At 41.3% G+C, this 27823-nt stretch overlaps 1 protein-coding gene across 4 annotated transcripts; it reads right to left on the reverse strand.

The window, feature by feature from the left end:
* Window positions 1–27823, reverse strand: LOC122556329 (apolipoprotein D-like). Of its 4 annotated transcripts, none has more exons than XM_043702959.2 (6): window positions 27671–27823; window positions 23894–24033; window positions 18690–18817; window positions 8807–8895; window positions 4679–4702; window positions 1–672 (listed from the first exon to the last, which is right to left on the reverse strand). In XM_043702959.2, exons 2-6 carry the CDS (start codon window positions 24011–24013, stop codon window positions 446–448), a joined length of 588 nt encoding a protein of 195 aa, XP_043558894.2. In that variant the 5' UTR covers window positions 24014–24033; window positions 27671–27823; the 3' UTR covers window positions 1–445. The 4 variants fall into 4 exon arrangements, with proteins under 4 accessions (XP_043558894.2, XP_043558895.2, XP_087849362.1 ...); XM_043702960.2 differs by lacking the exon at window positions 27671–27823 and adding an exon at window positions 26261–26312; XM_087993236.1 differs by lacking the exon at window positions 27671–27823 and adding an exon at window positions 25888–25907.

Consider the following 27823-nt stretch of genomic DNA (forward strand, 5'->3'; position numbering starts at 1 on the left):
TTCTCATTTTTATTGCCCATAAAGCACTCGGTGTAATAGATGTCTGATACTCTTGTAGTGCACAAAGCCAAGTAACTGTACCAATCCCAAACTAATCAAAGTTCTAAGTATTGCATAGTATTTAATTGAATAACATAAGAATAGCAAAAATATAATTCGGAGGTCAAACATTAAAGTCATTGAGCTCAAAATCATATTTTCTGCTTATTTATTGCCAGTCCATGATTTTTCTATCTCATAAAATGATTGGGAGCAGAAAATATTGATTGAAATGTCACAATCAGATTTGATGAAGATGACTCCATTCATAGTCAAACACAGCAACTGTAGCAGATATCATATAATTTCAGTTTTGCTAACTCCAGTTTAAACTAAAATGGAGTAAACTAAAATTAAGTGCATTTTGACGCAGGTTACAATCTTTTATATGTATTCTGATTAGCTCTTATGTGCAATCTTCTTGATTAATTTTCACAAGATCATGAGTTTTAATCTTATATTTTTCCAGAACATCATGCAGGTACTGTGTGGTATTTGCTGACAGCTGTCGTTCTCTTGAAAGAATCCAGGCATAATGGGTGTGTGTTATGCCAAGGAATGATACACAGGAGAATACCAGAGAGTAACTTGTATAGTCAGTGTCTAACACCCAGTAATCAAAAGCTTTATCATCTGAAATAAAAGAGTACAGAATATTAATCTATGATAAAACCAGCAGTTGGGTTTTTTTGGCTGCCTCATTAGTTAATCAAATTAAGTGCAATATTTGGAAAAGAAATTCAGACAGACTAAACATAGCATTTCCAACAATCACGTGATAAATATCTCCACTGGTTGATTGTGGCTTATCTTGCTACTGTCAGAGTGCAGGACCACATCTTAGCACCATCCCATTGCCCCGGTAAGCGAGCATTGACACCTTTGGTTTTACAGAACTTATGGTGAACTGTATCTTTGGCGATCTTCAGGTAATTTCTTAATCACTTACACCTCATTTTAAACTTTGGTTCTCTGATCTTAGACACATCTGCTATGAAGAAAAGATTTTCATGATCTACTCTGTCTATGCCTCTCATAATTTTGTATACTGTACTTCAATCACATCATCCTCTCAGCCTCCTCTGCTCCAAGGATAAAACCCTGCCTATATAAGCTCTCCTCCTAACTGAGATTTTCCTTCTCGGGCAACATCCAGGTGAATCTCCTCTACACCCTGTCCAGTGCAATCCCATTCTTTCAATAGTGTAATGATCAGAATCTGTGGCTTACCCAATGTTTGTTAAAATTATAACAAATATTCCTTACTCTTATAATATAAACCCAAGCTAATGAAGGCAATCATCCCATATGCCTTCTTCATCACTCTGTCACCTTTGTTGACACCTTCAGGATCAGTGACTTGTGCACCAATATTGCTTTGTTATCCATTATTCCCTAGAGAGCTATCACTCATTGTGTAATCCTTCTCTTATTGCATCTCTCAAAATGCATCATCTCACACTTATCAGAACTAAATTTCATCTGTCCATTGCTCTGCTGATTACCAGGTGATCAATATCAGACTGGAGCCTGAGACCATCCTCCTCACAATCAACAACACCACCAACTTCTCTCATTCAAACTTATCTATGCACATCCAAGTCAGTAGTGTAAATAACAAGCAGCAAAGGTCCCAGTAATAATCTCTGTGGTATTACCACTTGTGACAAGCGTCCAGTCACAAAAATAAAACCCTTCACCATCACCCCTTTACCTTCTACCTGCAAGCCAATTTTGGATCCACTTGCCAAATTGCCTCAGATCTCATGGGCTCTTACCTTTTTTTAAAGATTAGATTACTTAGTGTGGAAACAGGCCCTTCGGCCCAACAAGTCCACACCGATCCTCCGAAGAGCAACCCACCCAGACCCATTCCTCTACATTTATCCCTATGGGCATTTAGCATGGCCAATTCACCTGACCTGCACATCTTTGGACTGTGGGAGGAAACTGGAGCACCCGGAGGGAACCCACGCAAACACAGGGAGAATGTGCAAACTCCACACAGACAGTCACCTGAGGTGGAAATTGAACCCAGGTTTTGGCGCTGTGAGGCAGCAGTGCTAACCACTGTACAACCGTGCCGCCCTATTGGACCAGCCTTCCATGTGACACTCTGACAAAGGCCTTAATAAAGTCAATGGAGACCACATCAACTACATGACCCACATCCATATGTTTAGTCACCTTTTCAAAAAATTTAATTTTGTCAGACAGGATCAGTTTAGCAGTTTTCTGAACTTAATTAGTGTCACAGGGTCATAGAGATATAAGCACAGAAACAGACCCGTCAGCACATCTCATCCATGCTGACCAGATATCCTAAATTAATCTATTCCCATTTGCCAGCACTTGGCCCCTATCCCTCTAAACCCATCCTATTCATATATCAATCTAGACGCCTTTTAAATGTTGTAGTTGTACCAGCCTCCACTACTTCCTCTGGCAGCTCATTCCATATATGCACCACTCTCTGCATGAAAAGTTTGCCCCTTAGATCCCTTTGAAATTTTCCCCTCTCACCCTAAACCTACGCACTCTAGTTCTGGACTCCCCCTCCCCAGGGAAAAGACCCTGTCTATTTACCCTATCCATACCGCTCATGATTTTATAAAAGTCTATAAAGTCACCCCTCAACCTCCAATGCTCCAGGGAAAACATACCCAGATTATTCAGCCTCTCCCTGTAGCTCAAGTCCTCCAACCCTGGCAACATCTTTGTAATTCTTATTACTGTAAATGCAAATAGCTAGCTTGCTGAGATGAATAACGTTTGAAAGACCACCTCAATTTGCCTGTTGAGACTGAAATTATGTTCAAAACCAGTGGTAAGGGTGTGGAATGCCCTACCTGCTAATGTAGTCCACTCCGCCACATTAGGGAGATTTAAACAATCCTTAGATAAGTACATGGATGATTTTGGGATAGTGTAGCTGAGAATAGTTCACAGATTGGCACAATATCGAGGGCCGAAGGGTCTGTTCTGTGCTGTATTGTTCTATGTAAGTGAGGCCTGCTCAACTAGCAAGAACATACCACCTAACACAGACAATGGTCATTCTACTCTCCTGTGGGAAGCTGTGCTGCCTTAGCATTCTAATCAAAGACTCAGAGCCACGTTGTTAAAACCCTATCACAGTTCACACTTATTGTTTGCAACACCCACTGCTGACACAAGGCCTGAATGGTTAGCACTGCTGCTTTAAATCACCAGGGACCATGTTTGATTCCACCTTCAGGCGACTGTTCGTGTGGAGTTATCATGTTCTCCCTCTGCCTGTGAGGGTTTCTGCTGGATGCACTGGTTCCCTCCCACAGTGAAAAGAGGTGCATGTTAGATGAATTGGCCATGCTAAATTGCCCACAATGTTCAGTGATGTGTAGGTGAGGTGGATTAGCCATGGGAAATGCAGGGTTACTGGGATAGGGTAGGGGATGGTCTGGGTGGGATGTTCTTCGGATGGTTGGTGTGATCTCTTTTGGCCAAATGCCCTGTTTCCACACTGGGGATTTTGTTGTATTTTATTCATTCTATTCAAGTTTATTCATTCTATTCTGTTTAGTGAGCACAGACCTACACCAACAACGGCATAATGTAAAATAAAATCTCTATCCAATGTCACAAATCGGAGGCAAATCAGTCACTACTGGAGTTTACATCCCTTGGAGGTTTTTGATTTAAGATTGAAGAATCAGTGTTGCTGTAAAAGGACAGATTTTGTCAAAGCTTTCTGTCTTACACTTACTGGACATTCACAAGAACCCCAATGTGAATAGGACTGACCTCAATTTCTAGCATTCGATTAAATGAATTTCAGATTATCCAATTAAGGTGGCAAGGTCCCGATGGTTGGCTAACTGTTATCCGGCATTCTATCAATTGAATGAAATACTTTCTACCCATGTCCTTCAGATAATCGAGGTTCCCTGCATTCTTTTTGAGAAGACAGTGCTAACTAGTTGACAAATATACATTGTCATTAAAATGCACCAATCAACACTCTCTTCCCACACAGCATTCAATGTTGTTCTCCTTCATAACGATATTCTTGCGAACGTCCTGATGAGTACATGATAAGACGTTTTGGTGAAATATGTCTTTTTCTAAATGATGTATTCCTAAATGATATTTCAAAAGTCTAATGACTTTTTTTACCCACACATTAAAGTATTTAAAAATATAAACCTCCCAGAAGTCTTTGGTTTTATACACTGCTCCATCTTGTGATGTCAGTGATTCTGCACTCTATACTTGTATTCGTCCTTAATGGCTGTTGTGACATGAGTAATGTTCCACCACTGGACATGATGTGGAAAATATCTTATGTTAGTTATTGGCTAGCAGCAGAGTTTATTCAGGAAGCTTGCTTTTTCAGTAAAGACCCAACATCAATTTATATGTTTGAAAATTTTAGTGGAAATTATTTACCAGCTTTATCCCCAACAAATGCCAAACTCAGAAATTAACCAAGTTTTTAACCACTGCCAACATACTGAGAAACAATCAGCAGGAGTTACTAGAAAAACATAATCAGTAGTCAAAACACTGAACCTTGTATTACATTTAAAATAGGATCAAATTTTGTTTGTTATTGTATAACATACTTATTAATCGAGGAATTATGCTTTTTAAAACGTACCTAAAGGCTCTTGCATTATTTGTTCTGTGGAGTGAAGATAATAAAAATTAATCACAAGCTACAAACTTTGCATTGATTTTTTTTAAAAAGTAGAATAAAATAGAAATTTGCACTTTATTGTGAAAGATTTTAATTTCAATGATAATCAACCAACAACAAGTTGTATTTATCCATTACCTTTAACAAAGTGTCCTCAAGGAGGATCATAGGAAGAAAAGATTGTTGAGTGACAAATGACTAATAACACAGGAGGAGGCTATTAGAATCTTCAATCCATGTTGATTGTTCCGAAGCAATTCAGGCAATCCTGAGTCACGATTCAATTCGTGTAACTCTAAAAGTTCACGTCCTTCAGCCAATCCAATTTCCTTTCTGAAATCATTGATTGTTCCCATTTCCACCACTTTCACAGATAGTGAACCCCAGGTCTGTATAACTCACTGCATACAAAGGTTCTTTCTTATATTTCCTTGAATCTCTTGATTAGATGTCCATCTATGTCACCTAGAAACAGTTTGTCATTTGACTATCTTATTTTGGTCTGTCATAACCTTGTGCACTTCTAACACACCTTCCCACCATTTCCATTGTTCAATGAGAACAACACCACATTTTCCAACTTAACCTTGTAACTAAATTCCCCTGTATATGGGACTATTGAGGGTAAATCCCCTTCATATTCATATCCATTCTAAACTGTAATTTTTGTTATCCATTCCCTGAATATGTTCTGACATTTTCAAAGATCAATAGACTTGAACTTGCAGCACCCCTGCTCCTGTAAACTCTTTATAATACTGGTGTTAAGTCTCTTGCCTCTTCCTACTACTCCTGCCAAAATACATCACCTCACACTTCTCTGCACTAAATTCCACGTGCAACTTCTTCACCCATTCTCTATATTTCATTGCAAGCAATTTGTATCATTTTCACTTTTTGACACTCCTTCATATTTTGGAACATGAGCAAAATTTGAAATTTCCCTCCATTCCATGATCCAAGGCATTTCTTCACAACAACACAGAATGGTGGTACTAACACTGGCTGATGGGAAACACCACTACCTGATCTTCCTGCCTGAAATATGCCCAGTCATCATAACTTGCTGCTTAAATCCCTGAGCCAGATTTTTTTATCCAACTTGATAGTGACCCTTAATTTCACGAGCCTCAATTTTGTTAACCAGCCTTTTACATGCTATCTTATCAATGCTTTTTAAATGCAAAATGTTTTTTTAAAAGAAAACCATAACCTCTAGAGAGTAAATTCTTCTGTAAAAGCAAAATATTTTTTTCTCCAGGCAATGATCCTGCATGTTGAAAGTGGAAAGCAGCAATAGTCTGTAAAGGATGAGACAGTGGGATTATGGCAATGTCAGTGGTGAAGATGCACTCTCTTTGAAGAGATGTTCAAGTCCCACCATTGCAGCCGGTAGAATTTAAACTTGATTAGTAAGTCTGGAATATAAAGCAACTGAACAACAACCACTCCCTCCAACTATTTCGTTTACAGACCTAATCTTATGCTTCACCTAGATTCTGGTCCCAGAATGATTCAGGTCGAGCCCATCACTTTGGAACAGCTCCCTATCTTCCCCAACCCTGGTGCCAATGTTTTATGAATTTGAACCTACTTTTCCCACACCAATCTTTACTTTTTACATCTTCTTAACTTTGTGCCAATTAGCTCATGACTCAGGTGACTCTTGCTTTTTATAGCTTCAGCAAGATATCCCTATTTTTATGCTCCATTCCCTTTGAAATAAAACCAATACTCCATTTGCCTTTCCTTTTACTGTTGAAATTGGATTTTAGCTTTATGTGATACGTGCATTAGGATTCTGAAATCCTTTTTTGTTATAACTCTCTGTTGCCTTTTCCCAATAAAATAATATTCAGCTTTTCTCATCTTCCTGAGAAAGTGCACAATGTCATACTTTCATCGTTTATAATCCATCTGTCAAGTTTCTGTCCACTGACTTGACCAGTGTACACCCCTTGTCTCATCGTCGCTCCTTATAAGTACACTTATTCATGTGATATCTGCAAATTTTGCAATAGAATATTTACTTCCATCATCCAGGTCATTAATACAATATTGATAAAAATTGTGGCACTGATCCTGCAGCACTCCACTCATTACAGTTGTCATGCTGAAAATGTCCCCTTTATTCCAACACTTTGACTTCTATTAGTTAGTTAATCCTCTATCTATGATAGTATTCTACTCTTAAGGGTCTTATATTATAAAATTGACTTGTGTGCTGTATCTTAACAAATGCCAATGTGGAAATTTAAATGTGTTACATCAATTGCTTGTTCTTTAAATATCCTCCTTTTTAATTTAATCTGCATTGTTTTTCCTTGTATTTTTTTCTCTCATGAATGGTTTGTGTTTATTTCATGCCAGTTTGATATTTGTTTACTTGATTATTTAGGTTTTTTTGGACTGCTGTTAGTGTCTTTCATTGTGAAGACTGACAAAAAATATTTCTTCTGCCATTCTCTGGGTTGCCTTGTTATTTCTCAGCTTTGTTCTCTGAATAACCTGTGTTCACATTGTCCTCTTTCTTCTCTTTTATACATAAAAATAATCTTTTACTGTCCATTTTTCTATTAGTTGCTAGTTTGCCTTCATAATTTATGTTCTCCCTCTTTTTGCTTTTGACTATTTTCTTTGCCTTTTAAGACTTTCTAAATCCTTTGGTTCGTCACTAATCTTTGCCACATTACAAGTTTTTACTTCCAATTTGGTGCTATTCTTAACTTCCTTAGTTGGCATAGTTAGTTTAAATCTTCACTGGAATCCTTCTTCCTAACTGGGAACTACCTTTACTGTGAATCCGAATGCTTTTTTCAAATGTCTGCCATTGTTCCCCAACCATCTTTTTTGCTGAACTCTTTTGCCAGTCCACTCCAGCCAACTGTGCCCTCATCTCTTTGTAATTATCTTTATTTATATTTAGCACCGTTGATTCTGACTCAGGTTTCTCACTCTCAAACTGCATGCTAAATTCTACCATGTTGTGGTTACTGTTCCCAGGGGATCTTTTCCTCTGAGATCCATGATTCCTTGTTGGATCCACAACATAATTTTCTGGGAAACCATTCCAGAAACAGTTTATTTATTATTCCTTGTGGCTGCCTTTGCCAATTAGATAATCCCAATATACATGAAGATTAAATTCACCCAGGTTCAATGTACTGTCTTTTTTTATATGCCCTCATATTCTAATTTATTGGTTTTCTTATATTTATGATAGCAACATCTAAGACATTTGGGCAGACACATGAACAGGAAGGGAATGGAGGGATATGGCCCATACACAGGCAGATGAGATTACTTTAGAATGGCATCTTGGTCAACATAGACATGTTGGGCTGAAGGGCTGTTCCAGTGCTGTTCTGTGTCCTAACAGTCACTATTAGGGGGGGCCTATAAACTATTCCCACCAATATCTTCCTCCTCTTGTTATTTTCTATCACCACCCATATGGATGTTACATTATCCAATGCAAGGTCATTTCTTGCGTTCACACTTATTTCAGATTAACCATGAATTTAAAAATGCTATAAAGTCATGCTCATCAATCCCTACTGTACTGTTAATTCGTTTATTTTTATGAATACATATATATTTATGTAAAGAGCTATTAATTTTGCTTTTACAACAATGTTCTTCCTTTGATCTTATTTGCTTGTATGCTCTGCCCTTTCCTATTCCATTTTGAGTACCACTATAAAAATTATTGCTTGCAGTTCTGTTATTTCCTTTTGCTTGGTAAACCAACATACATTCCCTTCTGAAACCTTCCTCCTCTAATTAACTAAAAGCCCTCCAAACCCACAACTTCTGCCAAATAGAAGGACAAGGGCTGTGGATACTTGCGAACACTGTTATCTGCAAGTTCAGCTTCAAGCCACACACCATCCCAACTTGGAACAATATCACAATTCCTTCACTGTTACTATGTCAAAACCCTGGAACTCCCTTCCTAACAGCACAGTGGATCTATCTACACTCTATGACTAGTTCAAGAAGGTTGTTCATTACCACATTTTCTAGAGATGATTATTAAATACTGCCCAAACCACATGAAAGATAAATAACTTTAAAAAAAAAACTTACCAAGTCTGTAGATTAGTTTTGATTGATCTTTGGCTGTCTTGTCAGGTGGAATTAATTCTGCAGTGTGTGCAGTCACCTCATTACCCTTCCTGCAAAAAGGAGAAAAGCTTTGTATATATAAAGACAAATCCTATACTTCTGTCATGAATTCATCTGAAGTGAAGAGGTAGTAGTGATAGGACTGACTCACTTGTTCACAAACCCTTCATCAGAAATTCTTGATGAAGGGCTTTTGCCCAAAACATCGATTTTCCTGCTCCTCATATGCTGCCTGACCTGCTGTGCTTTTCCAGCACCACTCTAATCTAGACTCTGATCTCCAGCATCTCCAGTCCTCACTTTTGCCTCACTTGTTCACAGCTGATTTCCAGCGAGATGGATCTCCAATGTACCCCTTCACATCAACCACAACATACACCAGAAAGGCTTGATGTTATCAATGAGAGGATACTGTTTTAATGTGGTTGGAGACTAAGCGGTCTCTCCATATTATGAGGAGGAAATTTGCTGCCAGATTTGTGAGCTAAGTATGAAAATAATTCTTTTCTGTGACTCTTTAAATATTTATTTATTGATCAAAACTGAGGATATTTATCATTTGGGTGTACACATTGCTGAATCCAACAATAAAATATGAAAGAAATCAGATGCATGAGTGAAATAGAGCAATTGAAATGTGAGCAGAGACCACGGTTAAATGAAGATCCAAGGACAGACAGATAATGCAAGTACAAACACCAGAACACAAATTCAATTCGACAAGTTTGTGGAAAACTGAGAGATTTGTGCACAGGACCACTGAGCAATAATACATTTATACATTCTTACAGAAGACATACCTTAAACACAGAGTCAAAAAGTGTGCTACTGGATCATTTGGGAGGCAGAGGGGGGATATTGAGAGGAGGTACAGGGAGGTAGTTACTCCATAGCCACGCGAAGAAAGTAAATGGGTTACAGTCAGGAGATGGAAAGGGAACTGGCAGGCAGTGCAGGGGGTCTCCTGTGGTGGTTCCCCTCAACAACATGAATACCGTTTTGGATACTGTTGGGGGAGGGGATGACTTACCAGGGGTAAGCAATGGGGCACAGGTCTCTGGCACAGTGTCTGTCCCTGTTGCTCAGAGGGGAAGGGGGAAGAGGAGCAGAGCTTTAGTCATTGATGTCTCATAGTTAGAGGGACAGATAGGAGGTTTTGTGGGAACAAGAGAGACTCATGTTTGGTGCGTTGCCTCCCAAGTACCAGGGTTCACGATGTCTCATGTTTTCGGGATCCTTGAGGGAGAGGGGAAGCAGCCCCAAGTTGTGGTCCACATCGGCAATAATGACATAGGTAGGAAGAAAGGTGAGAATCTAAGGCTAAAATTCAGGGATCTAGGATGGAAGCTTAGAGCTAGAACAAACAGAGTTGCTTTCTCTGGTTTGTTGCCCGCGCCATGTGCTAGTGAAATGAGGAACAGGGAGAGAGCGGGGCTGAACACATGGCTGCAGGGATGGTGCAGGAGGGAGGGCTTTCATTTTTTGGATAATTAGAGCTCTTTCTGTGGAAGGTGAGACCTCTACAAACAGGATGGTCTTCACGTGAATCAGAGCTGTACCAAAATTCTGGGGGGGTATTTGCTAATGCTGTTCGGGGATGTTTAAACTAATGCAGCAGGGAGATGGGACCTGAATTGTAGTTCCAGTGTACAGGAGGTTGAGGCTAGTGAGGTTAGGGATAGGTTTACAGAGAGGACACCAGCAATCAGGATGTTGGTTTGAAATGTGTGTAATTCAATGCCAGGAGTATCTGGGATAAGGTGGGTGAACTTGCAGCATGGAATGGTACCTGGGATTTTGATGTTGTGGCCATTTCAGAGACATGGATAGAGCAGGACAGGAATGGTTTTTGCAAGTTCCAGAATTTAGTTTTTCAGTAAGAACAGAGAAGATGGCAAAGAGGGGTGGCTTTGGCATTGTTAATCAAGGGTAGTATTAAGCAGATGAGATAATGTTTGAGGACTCATCACTGAGGTAGTTTGGGCTGAGGTTCGAAACAGGAAAGGAGAGGTCACACTGTTGGGAGTTTTCTATAGGCCTCCGAATTGTTCAGGGACGTAGAGGAAAGGAGAGAAAAGATGATTCTCAATAGGAGCGAGAATAACAGGGTAGTTGTTATGGGGGACTTTAACTTCCCCAACATTGACTGGGAATGCTATTGTTCAAGTAGCTTAGATGGATCCGTTTTTGTTCAATGTGTGCAGGAGGGTTTTCTGACACAGTATGTAGTCAGGCCAACAATGGGCGATGCCAAATTGGATTTGATACTGCTGAATACCTGACCAGGTATTAGATTTGAAGGTAAGTGAGCACTTTGCCGATAGTGACCACAATTCGGTTATGTTTACAATAGTAATGGGCAGGAATAGGTATATCCCACAGGGAAAGAGGAATAATGGGGGAAAGGCAAATGTGATGTGACTAGGCAAGATTTAGGATGCATAGGAGGGGGAAGGAAACTGCAGGGGAAAGGACACACTTGAAATGTGGAGCTTATTCAAGGGACAGCTACTACGGGTGCCTAGTAAGTGTTTACCTAGCAGGTAAGGAGATAGTTGTCGAGAGAGGGAGCCACAGTTTACTAAAGAAGTTGAAGCTCTTGTCAAGAGAAAGAAGAAGGCTTACGTGAGGATGAGATGTGAAGGCTGAGTTAGGGGGCTTGAGTTTTATGTTAGCCAGAAAAGATCTAAAGAGAAGGCAAAAAAGAGCCAGGAGGGGACATGAGAAGTTGTTGGTAGATAGGATCAAGGAAAACGCTGAGGCCTTCTACAGGTATATCAGGAATAAAAGAGTAAGATTAGGGCCAATCAAAGACAGTAGTGGGAAGTTGTGTGTGGAATCTGAGGACATAGGGGAAGTGCTTAATGAACACTTTTTAATCAGTATTCATGTTGGAAAAGGGCAATGTTAGTGAGAATATGGAAATACAGGCTACAAGATTAGATGGGATTGCGGCTGACAAAGAGGAGGTTTAAGCGATTTTAGAAAATCTGAAAATAGGTAAGACTTCTGGGCCGGATGGGATTTATCCTTGGATTCTCTGGGAAGCCAAAGAGGACATTGCAGAGCCTTTGGCATCGATCTTTATGTGATTATTGTCAACAGGAGTAGTGCCAGACACTGGAGGATAGAAAATGTTTTTCCCTTGTTTAAGAAAAGGAGTCGGGACAACCCTGATAATTATAGGCCAATGAGCTTTGGTTGTGGGTAAGGTGTTGGAAAATATTATAAAATAAAGGATTTATAATCATCTGGAAAGGAATCATTTGATTTGGAATAGTCAACATGGTTTTGTGAGGGTAGGTCATGCCTAACTAACCTTATTGAGTTCTTCGAAAAAGTGACAAAACAGGTGGGTGAAGGTAAAGCAGTTCATGTGGCATACATGGACTTCAGTAAGGCATTTGATAAGATTCCACATGGTAGGCTATTGCACAAAATACAGAGTTTCTGGATTGAAGGTGATTTAGCCATTTGGATCAGAAATTGGTTAGCTGAAAGAAGACAGAGGGTGGTTGATGGGAAATGTTCATCCTGGAGCTCAGTTCCAGTGGTGTGCTGTAAGGATCTGCTTTGGAGCCACTGCTGTCCATCATTCTTATCTGGATGTGGGCGTAAAAGGACTGGTTAGTAAATTTGCAGATGACACTAAGGTAGGAAGAGTTGTGGATAGTGCCGAAGGATTTTGTGGGTTACAGAGAGACATAGATAAGATGCAGAGCTGGGTTGAGAGGTGGCAAATGGAGTTTAATGCAGAAAAGTGTGAGGTAGTTCCCTTCAGAAGAGGTAACAGGAATGCAGGGCTAATGGTAAATTCTTGGCAGTGTAGATGAACAGAGAGATCTCGGTGTGCAGATGCATAAATCCCTGAATGTTGCCACCCAGGTTGATAGGATTGTTAAGAAGGCATATGGTGTGCTGGCGTTTATTGCTAGGGGGATTAAGTTTCAGAGCCACAATGTCATGCTTCAGCTGTACAAAACACTGGTAAACTCACATCTGGAGTATTGCACACAATTCTGGTCACTGCATTATAGGAAGAATGTGGAAGCTTTGGAAAGGGTTCAGAGGAGATTTGCTCGGATGTTGCCTGGTATGGAGGGAAGGTCTTACAAGGAAAAGCTGAGGGATTTGAGGCTGTTTTCATTGCAGAGAAGAAGGTTGAGAGGTGACTTAATCGAGACGCATAAGATAATCAGAGGATTAGATAGGATGGACAGTGAGAGCCTTTTACCTCAGATGGTGAAGGTTAACATGAAGGGGACATAGCTTTTAATTGAGGGGTAATAGATTTAGGACAGATATCGGGGTACTTTCTTTACTCAGAGATTAGTAGGGGCATAGAACGGCCTGCCTGCAACAGTAGTAGACTCGCGACGTTAAAGGCATTTAAATGGGCATTGGACATACATATGGATAATAATGAAACAGTGTAGGTTAGATGGGCATCAGATTAATTTCACAGGTTGGTACAACAAGGAGGGCCAAAGGGACTGTACTGCGCTGTAATTTTCTGTTCTATGTTCTATGTAAAAGCACATCTGATCAGGCAGCTTTCAAGAAGCAGGAGAGTCGGCGTTTCGAGAATGGATGCTGTCTGATCAGCTGTGCTTTTGAATTGAATTGAATTGAATTTCTAGTCATGTGTACCGGGGCACAGTGAAAAGCTTTGTCTTGCTAGCAATACAGGCAGAGCTTTTCACTGTGCCTCAGTACACATAACAATAAATTCAACTTTTCCAGCAGCACACTTTTCCACTCTGATGTCAGCATCTGCAACTCTCACTTTCTCCAGAGCTTAAATACACTCCATTCAAAAAAAAAAGGAACCTGCTTGTAGCTTTCAAATGACATAGATGAATAGAGATCAGAAAACAATGTAAATTGAAGGTTAAGGGCAAAGATGGCTGCAAATATTATTGTGAAAATAATAAAGGAGAACATAAGAAAGTAAGATTTGATACGCTGGGGCACTGGAAAATATGCAAGACACCATTAAAATTAGGAAAGTTTGGAACAAAGTTGATGGAAGCAGACCACTTCCAGTGTTGATGGTCAAAAGCAATGAGGAAGATTCCAAGATAAACCACGAAATGTCTTTTAAAAAAGCTGTAACTTTAACACACTTTATTGTGTGGCAGTGAAATTAAGTCCAGGTGTAAGGTTAAGTGAATATTCAAGATTATATTTGACAGATGAAGAAAATGTTGAAGAGAGATGAGAAGTGAGTGGATAAAAATCATAGGAACCATTTGCTCACAAGAAGGGTGAATGAACATCAAGGTAACTGGGTTAAACTGATGGCCTGATTCCATTTATAACTTCTGTGAATTTCCAGCTTATTTGCCTGGGTTCATTTCACATGAAGGAAATCACACCATCTGAGGAAATGTGAGAAGTGCTGCAGTGAAGACATGACAACAAGACCACAAGTGGTAGAAAAGTGAGGAGTCCCCTGAAGATCAGAACATATAATTCAACTATAGGTCTCAACAGAGACTGAGGTCTTCATCCGCAAGGTCTGGGCCTGACACAGAAGCAGAGCTTGCCAATACAAACCTCTTTTCCTCCTTTCAAGGAGCACAGGTCGTTTACATTGTGTTCTACTGTATAGTGAGATCTTTTACATGGCAGTGCGAAGATGCAAGGTGGACAAGAGTGAATTCTGCTGGGATTGTGACAGGTAAAGAAGGAGTCTCCAGTGGCAGCTCCAATGGCATTTATCCTTATCAGGAAGAGTCAAGTTTTGATTCTATAACAATTTTTTTCATAAACCAGGGAGACAATGATTACGGCATCCAAACAGCAGAGTGGAGCTGAGACTACAACCAGATCAGACATGATCATATTGAACAGTGAAGCAGGACCGAAGGGGCAAATGGCCTACTCTTGCTGCTATGTCCTACATATGTATCTAAGGTGTGGAATCCATGGGCTGAATTCTCAAAAACAAATGAGCTGGAGTCATTTCAGAGGTTAGAATAGAAAACAAATATGAAACATGGCATTTTCATTTGATGAATTTAGGGTATCCTAAAAGTAATTAGCCCTTGTCTTTCTAACTTTTTCACCAATGCTAGTGGAAGCACAGTCGGTCGACACTCGCCTAACGTCTGCTGCCAAACACCTTATGGTGTGGCTGGTGTAACGTTCGAGTCAATTTGCTTGCAGCAAGCTCATTTATTCTAAAATTATTTCCCTTCAGCCCATGCTTAATTTCATGTGCATTTAACATCAGGTTTGCAACATCACACTGTATTTGAAGCATTCATTGGTTGGCAGCTGTCTTGATTTCCAAATGTAACATCCCAATCACTTAAGTCTTTTAATGAGACTGCAGCCTTCATTTACACTTATGTTCTTTTTAACCACAAGCAGCAGGGTTTCCAAGGCCACAAGTAACTCTGCATCAGTGTTTATTGTGGAGAAGGACATGGAAGATATAGAATGTGGAGAAATAGATGGTGACGTCTTGAAAAATGTCCATATTACAGAGGAGGAAGTGCTGAATGTCTTGAAACACGTAAAAGTGTATAGGTCCCGAGCACCTGTTCAGGTGTACCCTAGAACTCTGTGGGAAGCTAGGGAACTGATTGCTGGGCCTTGCTGAGATATTTGTATCATCGATAGTCACAGGTGAGGTGCCAGAAGACTGAAGGTTGGCTAACATGGTACCACTATTTAAGAAAGATGATAAGGAAAAGCCAGGAAACTATAGACCGGTAAGCCTAACATTGGTGGCAGGCAAGTTGTCGGAGGGAATCCTGAGGGACAGGCTTTAGATGTATTTGGAATGGCAAGGACTGAAGGTAGAAGACTGAGGGTGGTGGTGGTGGTGGACAGTTGCTTTTCAGACTGGAGGCCTATGACCAGTGGAGTGCCACAAGGGTCGGTGCTGGGTCCACTATTTTTTGTCATTTAGATATATAATTTGGATGTGAACACAGGAGGTATAGTTAGTAAGTTTGAAGATGACACCAAAATTGGAGGTGTAGTGGACAGCGAAGAAGGTTACCTCACAGTATAACAGAATCTTGATCAGATGGGCCAATGAGCTGAGGATTAGCAGATGGAGTTTAATTTAGATAAGTGCATTTTGGAAAGCCAAATCATAGCAGGACTTATACAGTTAATGGTAAGGTCTTAAGGAGTGTTGCTGAAAAAGAGTCCTTGAAGTGCATGTTCATAGTTCCTCGAAAGTAGAGTCACAGGTAGATAGGATAGTGAAGAAGGTGTTGGTATTTTTTCCTTTATTGGTCAGAGTATTGAGTATAGGAGTTGGGAAGTAATGTTGCAACTATACAGGACATGGGTTGGGCCACTTTTGGAATATCATGGCCAATTCTGGTCTCCTGTACAGAGTTTTTCAGCTGGAGGGATGTTGTGAAACTTGAAAGGGTTCAGAAAAGATTTACAAGGATGTTGCCAGGGTGGGAGGATTTGAGCTATAGGGTGAGGTTGAATAAGCTAGGGTTGTTTTCTCTGGAGCGTTGGAGGTAGAGGGAGGACCATACAGAGGTTTCTAAAATCATGAGGGGCATGGATAGGATAAATAGACAAGATCTTTTCCCTGAGGGAGGGGAATCCAGAACTAGAAGGCATAGGTTTAAGATATAAACAGGGGAAAGATATAAAAGAGACCTAAGGGACAACTTTTGCACACAGAAGGTGGTGCATGTATGGAATGAGCTGTCAGAGGAAGTGGTGGAGGCTTGTACAATTGCAGCATTTAAAAAGCATCTGGATTGGTATATGAATAGGGAGGATTTATAGAGATATGGGCCAACTGCTGGCAAATGGGACTAGATTAGGTTAGGATATCTGGTTGGCATGGACAGGTTAGACCGAAAGGTCTATTTCCATGCTGTACATTTCTATGACTCTAACTTAAAAGAACCACAGCTTGCTCAGTTCATATGGCAGGTGCCTTGGCAATATTGCTCGCACACCAACAAGAATGTCCTTGATCTGTCTGTTTTCCATATCACTTCCAGAGGCCCTCAAACATCATCTGCTCCCCTGGGCCTTCATCCACCAGTGGGCCCTCGCTGATACTCCCGGACTACCATTGGATCCAACAGAACACTACCATCTCCACAATCAAAACCCCTATGACATCTTTCACACCCTTTACAGAAAGATGTTCTGCCTGTCAATCAGACTGACTTAATGGTTGGAATTGCACAAGGTATCTACACACGTATCACCTTTGAACAATAGTTTAAATAGATAGAGTCATAGAGATGTATAACATGGAAACAGACCCTTCGGTCCAACCCATCCAAACGGTCAGATATCCCAACCCAATCTGGTCCCACCTGTCAATGCCTGGCCCATATCCCTGCAAACCCTCCCTATTCATATACCCATCCAAATGCCTCTTAAATGTTGCAATTGTACCAGCCTCCACCACATCCTCTGGCAGCTCATTCCATTCATGTTGCCTCTTAGGTCTCTTTTATATCTTTCCCCTCTCACCCTAAACCTATGCCCTCTAGTTCTGGACTCCCCCACCCCAGGGAAAAGACTTTGTCTATTTATCTTATCCATGCCCCTCATAATTTTGTAAACTTCTATAAGGTCTCCCCTCAGCCTCCAACACTCTAGGGAAAACAGCCCCAGCCTGTTCAGCCTCTCCCTGTAGCTCAGATCCTCCAACCCTGGCAACATCTTTGTAAATCTTTTCTGAACCCTTTCAAGTTTCACACCATCTTTCCGATAGGAAGAAGACCGGAATTGCACACAATATTCCAACAACCAATGTCCTGTACAGCGGCAACATGACCTCCCAACTCCTGTAATCAATACTCTGACCAATAAAGGAAAGCATACCAAATGCTTTCTTCACTATCCTATCTACCTGCGACTCCACTTTCAAGGAGCTATGAACCTGCACTCCAAGGTCTCTTTGTTCATCAAGACTCCCTATGACCTTACCATTAAGTGTATAAGTCCTGCTAAGATTTGCTTTCCCAAAAGGATTAAGATGGCTGTATGTGTGGTAGATAAACACCGTCACATATTGGTCTAGTCAGGCAACTTTCTTCCTTATTATAATTTGATATAATTAAAGTTATTTTACTTCCTGTGTAAGAGCTTACTTACATAACTGCTTATCATCATTGGAGACAGGAAAAATGTTTAATCAATTGGTTGGCCATTGGGCCAACATTGTGGTGCTGATTTCTACATTGAATGAAAGTAATTAGCACAGTCAGTCAAATAGGTATCAGGGATTACTTGATGGGATTATCATTTACTGGGATCAGTATCCAGTGATGCTTCACTAAAACCTGTTTCATGGTGGCTGCAGTCAAGTGCAGGCCAGTTAAGAAAATGCCATTTTATCCACACCTGAGATAGGAAGATCAGGCTGGTACAGCAGAAACAGCAGCTGCTGCAGTGCTGAACAGACCCAGTTTGTTGTCACAGATATTGCAACATCTTCTTAATCTTTCTCCTTAGCGATCTGGAAGAAGATTTTTAAGTCTGCAATTAAGTGCACAAATAGGAAAAACAAATGATGTACTTCATTCCCATCTTTCTATAATCCAATCCTTTCAAATTTGTTCAATTTTATGCTCCCCTAAGCCATTGCTACACTTGGCACCATTCCAAATTTTCATGGTTCTAATCAATGAGTGATCATACGGCCATTTGGAAAGCAACAGTAATGCCCTATTCTGCTGTACCAAAATAGTTTTCGCTCTCCCTTTATTTGGAGTATTATGGTCGCTAAATTTTAATAAGGATGTCATGACAATCATTTTAGTGTCTCGCGTGTGCACAAATAGAACACACACAAATCTGAACACACACACACAGCATTTACAATAGAACTTACGTAATCAAAGTGATAATCTCATATACGGTTTTTAGCCCATTGTAGGCCGAGGATATTGTTTCAGAAATACATCTGTGGTTTTCAGTGACATTATAAAGTCGCTCGATTTCATACCATGTTCCCATATACTGTAAAATAAAAACAAGTGTATTAGCTTATTAATTATGTGCATAATTCATTGAGGACCAAATGCTGTAGATGGGAATTAAATCGATACTTGCAACACATTTTCACAAGATCACCATGAAGTTAAACACTTTTGGGGTGGTGTATATCATGATTCTGTAAACATGATTCTCCATGCACCAGTGACCAAATCTCAATTCCTCAGATTTACCAGAAAATAAAAATGTACTTCGTGTTCCTTGTAATTCCTCCTGGGAGATAATTGCAAAGCTTCATTAGCAGAAAAGTGCAAGTAGGTCTTGATTTCATTTCTTTATTGTCACTTGTATTTCGGTACAAAATACAATGGAAAGTGTTGTAGAGTGTAACCATTCTCTGGCGCTGTCTTAAAACAGAAAATTACACAAAAACATAAAGGCAGAAAAATGAATAAATAAAGAAAAAGTGTTTGAGTTTACAGTGCTTCTTGTTAAATGCTCCGCCATGGAGTAGGGGGCCTGATGACCAGGTCAGAGTCCCTTGGCAGCGCCTCTGCAATGAAAGGCTGTTCTCATCGGCATCATTTCGCTTCCACCGCCGCTCTCGCCATTCTGAACCATCGCTAGACCTCACCAATGTCGACTTGATCAATGCCGTACCTCTGTCTCTTCAATATTAGAGAACAACGTGTGGTTTGGGTCAAAAGGCCAGAAGATTTCATGAAAATGAAGGTATCAAGGAGAAAATGAGCATCACTTATGGATCACTGGCTTCCATATTTATGGGATTTCAATTGCTGAACAACGCAAATTAAAGTGGAAACACTTAAATGCATAGCATAACATCCGAATGAGAGTAGGCAGTTTATTCTTCTGTGGGACAATCCTTTGTCAGATTGTCAGGGGGAGACAGAGGCACCTTTACATGAACTACTCAAAATAGGAACAGCACAGAAATGGAAGGTCTAGAATACAGGAACATTTACTAACATAACAGCTGTTTTTATTTTTTTTAAAACTGTTGTTGGATTAATAGGCAGCCATCATGTTTTAAAATCATGCAACATTTTTATGTACAGAGTTGCAAAAACCAAAGATAAATGAAACAGTTGCCCTGTAGGGGAAGGTAGTGGATATTATTTGGTTGGCATGATAAAAGGCTGGGAGAGAACAAGGGGCCCTGGGAGAACAGCAGAGAGGAGGGTCCGGAGACAGACAGCAGCACATAAAAGAATGGGAGAGGAGACATTTCTGAATACGAGTCATATTTGATTTTTAAAAAAGTTAACTCTGCTTCTCTGTCCACAGATGCTGCCAGACCTGCTGAGTTTCTCCAGAATGTTCTGTTTTTTTTTTATTTCAGATCTCCAGTATCACAACAGTACTTTTATTGGGAGAGAGGAGGACCTGGATCTAGCCGAGGCCCGCCCAGACCAGCCCATCTTCCACTGGGTGGACCGGCCATACTCTAAAAAAACTCAAAGTTGGACGCAGAACAGCAAGTACTTAATTGGGTGCTCAATACCTTTCTTTATTAACTTATTTTCTAATTAAACAATTCAGAGATGTTATTACACACCTCCAAAGCAGGTCAGATTTGCATCCAGTCCTTACTGTCCAGGCATCAGGACACTACCACTGTTCTACATGAACCCTTGAACATTTTTCTGGTTAATCTTGCTGGACCCATTGCAATGAGAGATGTCAAGTGAAAGGATAGTTTAGCACATCAAATAATGAATATTAGTGAACTCAGTTTTATCACAATAAAACAATGAGCTGTATGAATGAAGATCTGAAACAAAGAATAACAGAAATTGAGAAGGTTATTGATGAAGCAGCTGAAGATGGTTGAGCCTTGAATACTACCCGAAGGAATTCCTGCGGAGATGTCCTATAGCTAAGATGAATGATGTCCAACCATCTTCCCACGTGCCAGGTATGGCTTCAACCAGTGGAGAGTTTTCCCCCGATTCCCGTTATTGGAATACTGTCTGCAATTTTGATCTCCCTGCTATAGGAAGGATGTTGTGAAACTTGAAAGATTTCAGAAAAGATTTACAAGGATGTTGCTCGGGTTGGAGGATTTGAGCTATAGGGAGAGACTGAATAGACTGGGGCTGTTTTCCCTGGATTGTCGGAGGCTGAGGGGTGACCTTATAGGGATCTATAAAATCATGAGTGACATGGATAGGGTAAACAGACACGGTCTTTTTCCCGGGGTGAGCAAGCCCAAAAAAAAAAGGACATAGTTTAAAGTGAGAGGGGATAAACTTAAAGGGGACCTAAGGGACACATTTTCACACAGAGGTGGTGCATGTATAGAATGTGCTGCCAGAGGAAGTGGTTGAGGCTAATACAATTACAACATTTAAAAGGCATCTGGATAGATATATGAACAGGAAGGGTTTAGAGGGATATGGACCAAATACTGGTAGATTAATTTAGGATATCTGGTTGGTATGGACAGACTGGTTTGAAGGGTCTGTTTCAAAGCTGTACATCTCTGTGACTCCACAACTCCAGTTTTGCTCAGGCTCCTTGCTAGGGATCCTCAGTCCAATGCGGCCTTGGTGTCAAGGGCTGTCACAATCACCTCATTAGAATAGTTAGGTATTTGTTTTTGACTGGCAGAGACTCAATGGGCTGAAGGGCCGTTTACCATGCTGTAGATCTCTATGTCTCTTCTGAATGAATATGAAGGCATTCTTGGAAATGGTGCAAATTGGTAGCTGCCTTTGCATTAGCTGCAAGTTTCAGTGGTCAGCAGAGAATGATAAAAAGAGATTTAGATTAGATTACTTACAGTGTGAAACAGGCCCTTCGGCCCAACAAGTCCACACCAACCCTCCAAACAACAACCCACCCAGAACCATTCCCCTACAACTACCCTTTCACCTAACACTACAGGCAATTTAGCATGGCCAATTCACCTGACATGCACATCTTTGGACTGTGGGAGGAAACTGGAGCACCCGGAGGAAACCCACGCAGACACGGGGAGAATATGCAAACTCCATACAGTCAATTGCCTGAGTCAGGAATTGAACCCGGGTCTCTGGCACTGTGAGGCAGCAGTGCTAATCACTTGAGTCTCTGCCAGTCAAAAACAAATACCTAACTATTCTAATGAGGTTCATTCATTTATTTTTTAAATAAGTATATTTCAAACATGATCTTCTAAATTGGAACATGCTCTTCAATCAAGGCAAAAGCTGTTGATCAAACACTTCAATAAATGTTTTCTCCTACCATCCCTAAGACCATTTAAATATTTAGCAATCTATCAATCTTTATCTTAAACATTGTCAAAGACTGAGCTTTGTCAGCTTTCTTGGTTAGAGAATTCCAAAGATTCACAATCCTCGAGATAAAGATAATTCTTAACAGTTTGGTCCCCCTTAATTTAAAACGTTTTTCCTCTGGTTCTAGATTCCCACACCTAACACCCATACACAGATTTGGAGACACTTCTTGCTCACATCTCCCAGACTAACACTATCCTTTTAAGCATTCTGTATGTTTTAATAAGATCATCCCTCATTTTCTGAAACTCTTCCAAAAACAGGCCCTGTTTCCCCAAACTCTCTTCATTGAACAGTTCCACCATCCTTGGAACAGGTCCTACATGGAAACACAGGAAATACAAGCAGGAATAGGCCATTTAGCCCTTCGAGCCTCCACCCACATCCCACAAGAGAATTTTACAAATCACATTTTCCAACACTTAGCCTATCGCCTTGTCTGCCATGGCATTGCAAGTGCACATCTAAACCCTTGGAAATTGTATGAGGGTTTCTGTCTCTATCATCCTTGCAGGCAGTGAGTTCCAGATTCCCACTAGCTTCGGAGTTAAAAGATTTTCCTCACATCTCTTCTGAACCTCCTGCCTGTTACCTTAAATCTGTGACTCCCAGTCATTGATTCTTCTGCCAAGGGTAAAATTCTTTCCTGTCTACCCTACCCTCATGTGATCCTCATAATTTTATACATCTCTATAATGTCCCCCCTCAGTCTCCTCTGCGCCAAGGAAAACAAGCCTAGTCTATCCAATCTCTCCTCATAACCAAAACTCTCCAGCCCTGACAACATTCAGGTAAATCATCGTTGTACTCTCTCCAGTGCAATCACATCCCTCCTATTATGTGGATTCCAGGACTGCACATGAAATTCTAACTGTGGCCGAACAAATACTTAATATAGTTTCAGCAATAAACAATGTGTGCTGCTGGAACCCACAGGACAGCACTTAACATTAACACTAATTTCCAAATATTTAGGAAGATGTTTCTAAATTAAATCTTTAAATTATAATCCAAGTTGTTTGATATTTACCAAAGTAAAACAAAGATAAATTTCCCCTACTCTTATGGTCTGTAACTAGCCCAATATTAGAACTGCTATATTCAATGAGTACCCTATTCCCATTAAAATGCTGGTGTATTTTACATGATAGTTTCACGTGAATAGTTACAATTAATATAACATGATTGTTCAGCAGAATTATCCATTAAAATGATTTGAACAAATGAATATATTTCCTGTATTTGGCAAGTTACTTTAAAGGACATTACACTGAAATAATATATTAGTGGCAACAATTTCTGAAACTGACTCACCACAGATATAGATTTAATGTGATTATCAGAAAGTATTTGTTGAGACAAATAGGTAACTTTTTGGATCAGTGTTAACCCTTCATCAGAAATTTCAGAAGGATCATCAATGACCAAGAGGTTAACTCTGTTTCTCTTCACAGATACTGCCTAACCTGCCGAGTATTTCCAGCATTTTCTGCTTTGATTATTGATGGGTTCAGTGGTGACTTCCACACTCAAAGACATTTATTTTGAAGTACTAATGTTATGTATTATAAGCTCTGTTTGTGCTAAATGAGAAACCATATGAGTTCAGATGTAAGAACATAAACTGATTTTGCTTTGGATCCCTGTCGATAAAGTTGAGCAGATGGTCCGAAAATCCATTGAACTGACCAATCCCTTTGGCAAAAGATCTTTTATTGATCCTTTGGCATCTGCATAATTTATTTCCTTACACAAAATGGAATTGCCAGGCAACTAAAGAATTAACAGGACAAACCTGATCAAGACTAAAATTCTTTTGCACTTCCACATGTTCACATCTACCCCATTGGACAGCTTGAATTCTTTTGGTTAAACAAATGGAAGTGATCAACAGCAACAGGAACGGCCCCCACATGGTAGCAGCTTGAGAGGAATCTGAAACACAAAGAGATTTCTGAACCAAATATACTCACAAATTGACTGACTCACAAAAACAGAGGCTGTTCATTTAATTATATGGGGGCAACAATTTGTCTGTAAATTCTCAATAGGGGTTGCTGGTTCACTCAGTTGGCTGGATTGCAATATAGAGTGATGCCAACAGCATGGATTCAATTCTCACTTTGGCTGAAATTACCAAGAATGACTCTCCTTCTCATCTCAGTCCTCACCTGAGGTGTGGTGACCCTCAGGTTAAACCACCACCAGAGCAATCCTTTAGGAACTCTATTTCGAGAGTACACTTTTTTTTAAAAAAGCATGTTTCACCATCAGAAAGGATTTTACCTCAACAATCCACATCAAGGAGTAATCCCTGACTATTCTTGTGCAAAATGCTTCTCTATTTCTGTCATTTCTTAAATCTACCTTCCTTACAATGCCGACAATCATCATTATTTAGAGATGCCGGTTTTGGACTGGAGTGTGCAAATTGGAAGCACTAGCTTTCAGAGCGCTGCTTCTTCATCAGGTGGAAAGGAGTGGCGTTCCGAAAGCTAGTACTTCCAATTAAACCTGTTGGACTATAACCTAGGGTTGTGTGATTTTTAAACTTTGGACAATCATTATAGATTTCTTAGAGCATTGTAACCCAATGGATTCTTCTGACACTTTGTCAAAATGGTGTTCAGCAAAATTGATTTTTTTTTTTAAAAAGCAACCTGGTTTATAGTCAGGGCTGATATTGTGTCCTGTATCTACAATGGAGTGGTGCTGGAAAAGCACAGCAGGTCAAGCAACATGCGAAAATTGATGTTTTGGGCAAAAGCCTTTCATCAGGAATGAAGGCAGGGAGCCTCCACGGTGGAGAGATAAATGGGAGGGGGGTAGGGCTGGGGAGAAGGTAGCCAAGAGTACAATAGGTGAATGGGGGTGGAGAATAAGGTGATAGGTCAGAGAGGAGGGTGGAGCGGATAGGTGGGAGGGGAGATTGGCAGGTAGAACAGGTCATGAGGACAGTGCTGAGCTGGAAGATTGGAACTGAGGTAAGGTGGGGGGAGGGGAAATGAGGAAACTGGTGAAGTCCACATTGATACCCTGGGGTTCCAAGGCAGAAGATGAGGCATTCTTCCTCCAGGTGTCGGGTAATGAGGGAGTGACGGCGGAAGAGGCCCCAGGACCTGCATGTCCTCGGCAGAGTGGGAGGGGGAGTTGAAATGTTGGGCCACGGGGTGGTGGGGTTGATTGGTGCGGGTGTCCCGGAGATATTCCCTAAAGCGCTCTGCGAGCAAAACAATAGAGCAAGTTACAATTAGCAGAACCAATTAGAAATACTCAGTATGAAGTCAGTGTTGAGTGGGTGGATGAAGCCATTGGCTTGATGTTGTGTTGCACTAGTTTGTCCTGAAATTTTGTTCTGGTGAAATGTCAGTTGTTCGTTAACAGACATCATCCTCCACTTGGGTCTACCCAAGGAGTCGCTCTGTATTGTGATCCAGCTTGCAAGCTCTGATGTTGGCTTTCACATTGTCTAAATACATCACTGAAGCACTAAAAACCAAAACGCTACAATGTACATATGGAGCTGCTCTCAAACAGCTGCATGCACTGTAAGGACACAGGCTACCTTAAAGCAAGTAAATTGTTAAAATTGTGATTCATTAAAGTTTCATCGATGGTAAATCATTGAATGGTTTTCAGTTATTTCTCCTTTACAGGGCTGTTTGTCCTCAGCAGGCTTTCCTCTCAGAGTTCTTGGGAAAATTCTTTGACATAACCGGCCCTCTCTCCCCTTCCAAGGTTACAGTATATTTGCAGTATACTCTGTTCAGGCGAGTTTCCAGCACTTACTGGTGATATTTCGTAGATTCAAACTTCTCACAAGGAAATTGGCTTCCACGAAGAGAACTAGGAACAAGAAAACTGATCTGAAAAGTCCACTCGGATCGTCTCGCTGCTCCGTGCCTGCCTTTCAATATCAGCTCAGTAATTAGAGACGTGTGCGTGAAGGAATGAGCCCCTCACACACAGAGAGCATCCCACTCTTAGAGCTGGCCGGTGTGATGCGTTGAAGGACTGAGGGAGTTCCCTCACACGTTGCTTTGCACATCTGATCCCAAAGAAGGTCTCTACCGAAAGGTAAACGTCCTTCCGGTGAAAAGCACTTCATTCACTTGGGCTGCTTGTGAAAACTGAAAGCAGGTCCGGAGTGAACTCCACTCACCTCGGGAACAGCGTGGCCTCCTCCTTCTCTGTACAAATCAACTCAACTCGATACAGCGAGCTGATCCCAAGCACCAACCCCAGCTCTCTTCACTCGGGAAGCTGCTGTGTCCGCTTCAGAGGAGCAACAGTCTCCCCGCCCGGTCTAAATACCGACAGAACGGAGTCAATCTCTCTCTCTCTGCCCCCTCCCACCCCCCCCCCCTGTCCCAAGCAGAGCTCCCCGTGTTCCAGTCCAGGCCAATGTTTCTCCCCTGAACCTCCCCAGACAGACTGACGCTCGCTCCCTTTAGGAACAGCATCCTGGCTGTATTCAAAATGGACACAGCCCATTGCACAAACGGAGCACCTTTCAGGCGGGACAGGAGCTGTGTTCCCGAAGTTCCTTATTGTTATCATTATCACAGAATCATTCAAATGTGGAAGGAGGCCATTCTACTATCGACCCAGTCTGGTTTTATTATCTAATCCGGTTCCAATAACTAAACCGGTCCTATTATCCAGTCCGACCCTATTATCCAGTCCGACCCTATTATCCAGCCCGGTCCTAATATCCAGTCCGGCCCTATTATCCAGCCCGGTCCTAATATCCAGTCCGACCCTATTATCCAGTCCAGCCCTATTATCCAGCCCGGTCCTAATATCCAGTCCGGTCCTAATATCCAGTCCGACCCTATTATCCAGTCGGGCCCTATTATCCAGCCCGGTCCTAATATCCAGACCGACCCTATTATCCAGCACGGTCCTAATATCCAGTCCGACCCTATTATCCAGTCCGGTCCTAATATCCAGTCCGACCCTATTATCCAGCCCGGTCCTAATATCCAGTCCGACCCTATTATCCAGTCCGACCCTATTATCCAGTCCGGCCCTATTATCCAGCCCGGTCCTAATATCCAGTCCGGTCCTAATATCCAGTCCGGTCCTAATGTCCAGTCCGGTCCTAATATCCAGCCCGGTCCTAATATCCAGTCCGGCCCTATTATCCAATCCGGCCCTATTATCCAGCCCGGTCCAAATATCCAGTCCGACCCTATTATCCAGTCCGGCCCTATTATCCAGTCCGGCCCTATTATCCAGTCCGACCCTATTATCCAGTCCGACCATATTATCCAGTCCGGCCCTATTATCCAGTCCGGCCCTATTATCCAGTCCGACCCTATTATCCAGCCCAGTCCTAATATCCAGTCCGACCCTATTATCCAGTCCGACCCTATTATCCAGTCCGACCCTATTATCTAGTGCCAATGCTGCCCTCACTCGCTGTGTGAAATATGGTTGTTTTCCCCCTCAGATCACTTGCTTCGTGTGTACATCATTGTTATATCGCCTTTCTCTCCTCCGAGCTTCTCCCAATAACTCTTCTCCCTTTCAGTCAGCCCCCTCCTCCCTCTCATTCCCAGCAGCTTACCCTGAGCAATGTGGAGAGTGAGCGGCGGTCAGTACCACAGCCGCTGGGTGCCAGCATCTGCCGAGCAAACTCACAGCCAGTCCTTATATTGCGGGTCCGCGCAAACCACCCAACTCCGAGATCACTGAGCGAACAGGGAGAGGGAGATTCAGA

Source organism: Chiloscyllium plagiosum, unplaced genomic scaffold (assembly GCF_037043375.1).
Source record: "Chiloscyllium plagiosum isolate Xiang-an unplaced genomic scaffold, Cpla_swu_hap1 HiC_scaffold_13, whole genome shotgun sequence".
NCBI lineage: Eukaryota > Metazoa > Chordata > Chondrichthyes > Orectolobiformes > Hemiscylliidae > Chiloscyllium > Chiloscyllium plagiosum.